The 6126-nt window shown below is 39.5% G+C and overlaps 1 protein-coding gene across 1 annotated transcript in view; it reads right to left on the bottom strand.

The window, feature by feature from the left end:
* PRKCQ (protein kinase C theta) overlaps nt 1-1973 on the bottom strand; it is a 42547-nt gene extending 40574 nt beyond the window's left edge. The window contains exon 1 of the mRNA XM_081818897.1: nt 1755-1973. Within this exon, the coding sequence (XP_081675023.1) occupies nt 1755-1943 (189 nt within the window). The 5' untranslated portion in view covers nt 1944-1973. The remainder of the gene's footprint in view (nt 1-1754) is intronic.
* Between the last annotated feature and the right edge of the window lie 4153 nt (nt 1974-6126).

Raw genomic sequence — 6126 nt, forward strand, 5'->3', positions numbered from 1 at the left:
AAGTTGTAAAATGTAAAAAGATTGCTTAAGTAAAATGAGGATCTGAAGGCCACCAAGTGCTTATGGCTAAATAACCCTAGATTACAAAAAAAAAAAAAAAAGTAAAAACTTTGACAAGAATAAAATCAGAAAACACCTAAGCAAGAAATCAAATACAACTTAAAGAGATATAAATAGAAAACCAATCTGCTCATCAGTGAAGCCTAAAAAAATAATTTAAAATTTCGTTATCCATTTAACTGAGAAGGAAATCAAATAGCATGCTATTTTTTTGTTTGTTTTAAAGATTTTATTTTTAAGTAATCTCTACACCAAATGTGGGCTTGAACTCACAACCCCGAGATCCAGAGTCACATGCTCCACAGACTGAGCCAGCCAGGCGCCCCAAATAGCATGCTACTTTTGAAAAATTAGGCATTTGGTGACTCTTTTTAAAAAAATGAGGCAGAAAGCCGAAAATAAGTAGGGCTGAGTGGAAAACCAGGTTAACATTTGGTCTAATTAATCTCTTCTAGCTGAGCTAAGTGCTGGCGTCTCCCACTCCCCGGTTTGTGTAAACCTTTCCACATTTAAGTTGCACCTGTGATGTTATCAGTTATTTAGCTTCTTCTACCTGCCTAGGCAGCGCACCCCCCCCCACAAAAAAAACCAAGATCTGTTTCCGTGATCATTTCTCCAACCAGACACAGAAGTGCACCACAGATACTACTGGGCTACATTTACTAAACATGTTTAAGTGTGGGAACTTAAAAAAAAAAAATCTTGGTATATGTTTATCTTCAAAGATTACTTTAGTGTCACCAGCAAAGATGTATATAAATACATACTCTCCTTAAGAGTACTGATTTTTTTTTAGGTCAAAAATTTAAAAATGACACCAAAATCTAGTTGTTAGGTTTCCATCATTCCCATTTTGAAACCAGCAACTTCAAAAAATGTTCCGGGTAGAGTTCTTAAAAATCTGAGTTATAGGAAATAAGAAGAAAAAGGTAAGATTCTCTCCTTTTGAATAAATGATAAAGCATTTGAAAACATTTTCTGGGTTGCAGATCATTTAAAAACAGTTTTTAACTGGTGTTTGTGGTTGTTTTGTTTTTTCATTTTGTGGACCCCAGAAATTTTCATGAGAATTTTTTATGCTTTTATATTTCACTCTTTCCTTTAACATTTCTAAACATTCGCTACCCAAACAGTTATTAAGTTTTCAAAAACTTAGTACAGCAACATGGATTGTGTGTGATGTACTGTTTTGTACAAAGTGAGCTAAGTGAATAGTTATGGCTAAAAAAATTGATAGGGAGTGGCAAAGTATGGAGAGGGAAGACCAAACCTCACATGGATCTTTGCTGGTCCTTTCCCTTATCTATCACCTTATCTAAGGTATCTTATCAAGAGATCACATATATATGATATCTCAACAAATAGTCCACAGCTAGGTTCCCAAATTAAGGGGAATTGGTGATATTTCTGAGCTTATGTTATAGATCAATAACAATTCTTCATAGCCTAAGAGACCTTCTTCATCTTACACAGGAGTCAAGGTATTTGAATATGTCAGTATATTTTGCAGTCTACAACGAACATTCTCATTATCAAGCCATCAGTGAGTAAGTGGTAGGGAATCTGTTTACCCAAGACTAGTGTGTCATAATTTCAGGATGACACTGAAACTCTGCTCTAGTCTTCAGCGAGTGTGGTGCTTATCACTTAGTGGTGTGAACACTTTAAAAGAAGCTCACAGCCTGGATATTTACCCATATCTCTGCCTTCCCATTGTTCTTCCTGCATCGCTCAGCCAGAGAGGAGAGCTCGACGGTAGTTTCAGATATTAGGTCCATGTTCTTGCCCTTCACAATGATCTGCATTACTCTTCCCTTGTTGATGTGGGCATCAAAAGTGCTGTCCCAGGGCGGATACATAGTTGGCTTTTTCTGGATATACATTTGTCCATTCTCTAGGAACAGAAAGATACGTTCTCATTACTCCTTTAGCCAACTCTGGGAAATAATTCAACTTGGCAGTGGCACCTGCTCCCTCTGTTCTCTAGGATACATAATTCCATTGGGAAGTCAAAAGTAACACGTAAAACAATTACAGACAATATAGGACAGGATGAGACAGTCCTAAGGTCTATTTGCAAGGTGAGACATTGAAACTTAAAAATCAATCTGGTAATTTAAGCAACAAAAATATGATAAAGTCTTGCATTGGCAATGTTCTTTTCCTATTCAACAGTTAGTTGCTTTACTTCGAGCAAATAGACATCAGGGGCCAAGCCTGCTATATTTGGGAGGGTAGAGTGACCTAGGTCCCATTCTCTACATGTCATACACTTTCATGCCTTTTGGTATCTTCCTTTGATGATCTACAAAGGGTGGACACACAACTAATTAATTTCACTGTCATCTGGTTAAGAAGAGTCGATAGAAAACTACTGTGTGTTCATCTGAAAGACTGTGGCATAATTTAAGGCTTATAGTGAATGCTTCTTAAAAAGACATTTAAAAATTTTCCATTTGACATAAACGCACCGTGAGGTAAAAAAAACCTCTAAAACATAATGAGCCATTATTTCTTTCTCTAATTCTCAAGTGAAGATACATTTTACATGCACCATCCACCCTAGGCAAAAACTAACAAGTAACTCAGAGAGGCAGTGTTCTCAATCCCTCGGATCAGGGAAGCAGACTATAGACCTACACGTGAGAATAGGCAGGCAGGCAGGAGACCTGGAAGTGGCTGATGACAAGAACTATGGTCAGGGTGATAAAGTGTAAGGAAAACCTCTCTGGAACCACCATGTGACTGGGAAAGAGTCTGCTAGTGGAATTAAGTGATACTGGCGTATCTTTCATCCCCACTGGATTTTCTGTAGTATAATCATTTCAGGAACAGCAAACTGCAGCTGTATTTGAGTATTGGTTTCTTGTGATAATAAGCACGTTAAGTGGCAGATTTAGCAATTCAGAGATGTTGGTAAAGTAAGATCCATTTGAGCATGGAAACAAAGCAGTTTGGACTCCTGATGGCCCCTTCTCTCTGATGCACAATGCCAAAGCAGAACATGCACCTAGCATTTGCTAAATTGTCATTTGGGAGGTATACAGGCACTTGAATAAGCAGAAACTTCTAATTTTAGATAAACCTGGCTATTAAAAGGATAAACTCTGACACTGTCAAAGGTGGAAGAGGAAGGGGAGGGTTTTTATGGCTTGCTTAAAAAAAAAATTAACTGGAGATTGCACTTTTTAAAAATACCAGTGGCAATTCTGATGACCACAGTAACATTTTACTTCCACAGATGGGAAGCCCCTCTTTCTCATAACTCCTCAGCTGCAACCTTTCTCCACGCCCCTGCAAGGGACAGAGATGCCTGTGATAAAGCTCTTCTCACCTTTCCATTCACTGGTTTGTAATCTCCCAAAAAGAGGACCGGAACTCAGGATCCTATCTACTTACAGTGAGTTTTACCATTTCTAAAGGCTCTCAGACTGACAACACTCTGCCTTGTTTGTCCCTGTTCTGTTGACTCATCATGGAAAATGCAATCTAAGATCTCCAAGATGGATACATTTTTAAAAATTGGGGCAGCCACTGTGGAAAATAGTATGGAGGATTCTCAAAACTTAAAAATAGAACTACCATACGATCCAGTACTTCCACTGCTGGGTATTTACCCAGAGAGAACAAAATCACCAATTTGAAAAGAAACATGCGCCTCTATGTTCATTGCAGCATTATTTACAATAGCCAAGATATGGAAACAACCTAAGTGTCCAACAATACACAAATGTATAAGGAAGGTGTGTGTACACACACACACACACACACACTGGACTATTATATGGCCATAAAAAGGATGAGATCATGCCATTTGCAACAACATAGATGGTCTAGAGGGTATTATGCTAAGTGAAATAAGTCAAAATAAAAAAGACAAATACCCTATGATTTTTTACTCATATGTAGGATCTAAGAAAACCAAATTAATAAATATACAAAAAGCAGAATCAGACCTATAAATATGGAGAACAAACTGATGGTTTCTAGAGGGGTGGGGTGGGGAATGGGAAAAATGGGGGAAGGGGAGAGGGAGGTCCAGGCTTCCAGTTCTGGAGTGAATAAGTCATGGGGATGAAAGGTAGGGCATAGGGAATCTAGCCATTGGTATTGTAATAGTGCTGCATGGTGATAGATGGTAGGTACACTTGTGGTGAGCATAGCGTACAGACTTATCAAATCACACCTGAAATGAATATAACACTGTGTGTCAACTATAATCAAATTAAGAAATAAGGGGCGCCTGGGTGGCTCAGTCATTAAGCGTCTGCCTTCGGCTCAGGTCATGATCCCAGGGTCCTGGGATCGAGCCCCGCATCGGGCTCCCTGTTCGGCGGGAAGCCTGCTTCTCCCTCTCCCACTCCCCCTGCTTGTGTTCCCTCTCTCACTGTGTCTCTCTCTGTCAAATAAATCAATAAAATCTTTAAAAAAAAAATTAAGAAATAAAAAACCCCATAAATTCTATAGAAGTAATACTTGAATTGTGATGTGCAGAGTGATTCCTTTTCAGAACAAAAACCAAAACAAAATCAAAAACCAAAATCTCCGAACTCTGCAGGCTAACCTTTTTGAAAAACAAAGTCTTCTTCTCTGACAAGGTCTCTTGATCCACATGGCTGATCAGACCAAGTTCAAAGGCAAGGCCAAAAGAAGAAGAAATTTAAAAAAGGCTCTCAGGAGGCAAATGTCAGTGAGACCCTGTGCTTATAGAGAATGGGATCCAGGAGACCCATTAAGTCAAAAGCGGCTTTGAAAAACTCAGACATTCTACACTTCAAAGGTTTCTGTGACATTTGAAAGGTTTTAGATTGGGAGCAAGTGCTAGTCTCACTTTTAACTAAACAGGAGAGAAATCCAGGCAGAAGGGAAATCAGGATGATTCAGACATTCTCCTCAGCTTTGATGCACTCACAGTGGCTAGAAGGATGGAGTCAATCACAAAGCACAAGTCTTCTAAGGGAGGAAAAAGCCAGCATGGTAGGATTTGGAAACCCAAGATTCTGAGCTGGAAACACCTCGTTGGAGGTTCTCAACTGCTGAATCGGGTTCTTCCTGCATCTGTAAATGCCACTCCATAAGAGGCCTTTTAAGGACTACCCTATATGAAATAAAACATGCCTCTCTGTCCCCAAGCCTTTGCTCCCCGCTTTGCCCTGCCTGGGTTTCCTGCCCAGCACTTATTATTATTCCATATATTCCAGTTTGTCCCATGCCTCTCTTCCTCCGCTAGAATAGAAGCTCTAAGGAAAAGGCACTTTTTCTCTCCCACTCCATAAATACTTTCTGTGTAAGTCAAGTGGAATGGCTCCTATAGTTACAACAACCTGCATCGGCGTTAATCTCGTCTCTACAATGTGTCTACTGAAACAAGAAAGGTATGGAGGGAACTAGAGAAAAGTAGTAAAACTGGGAAAATGGGATGTAAACTTCCATGGAGAGATTCCAGGCAGAATAGGATTATTTTAATTGAATGATCTAAACCCACAAAAGGAATCTTGGGATCTGTCACACTTTCCCCCTCACCATGAACTGCCTAGAAATATTTACATTTGACAAAACGCGACAATTTTTTCACTCATCCAGGGTTGTGTAAATACATAAGTTTTCTGAAATTTGGATTCTAATGGCTAATTACATATTCTTTTAACATTCATCTGAGTTTAGCCCAAAGAAGAAATAAGCCATCTTTAGGGTTAATTGTAAGATTATGAAGACTTAATCTAGCGAAACAACCAGCATTAACAATATGGGTCCCATGTTCTACTTGAGCTTACCAGTAGATTTTATTGGCCAGATTAACTCCTCACATCATGTCCTCAACCCATTTCTCCTTTCCTTTGTTCCTTTTGCTTATGTGGAAAAATGGCACAGGGAAATGGAACATGAGGTAGGAGATCTGGGTCTTCTTCAGAGTCTGTCACTAGCTCCTACGCCCTTGAGGAAGTACTTGGCTTGGCTGGGTATCAATTGCCTCTAGTGTAAAATTAGGTTGAATCAGATGCCTGAAGTTCCTGGAAGGACTTGCCTCATAGTTCACAGCAGGACCTTCTTCCCCGCCCCCCCCCC

Source organism: Leptonychotes weddellii, chromosome 5, assembly GCF_054177405.1.
Source record: "Leptonychotes weddellii isolate Sample4059 chromosome 5, ASM5417740v2, whole genome shotgun sequence".
In the NCBI taxonomy this organism is placed as follows: Eukaryota; Metazoa; Chordata; class Mammalia; order Carnivora; family Phocidae; genus Leptonychotes; species Leptonychotes weddellii.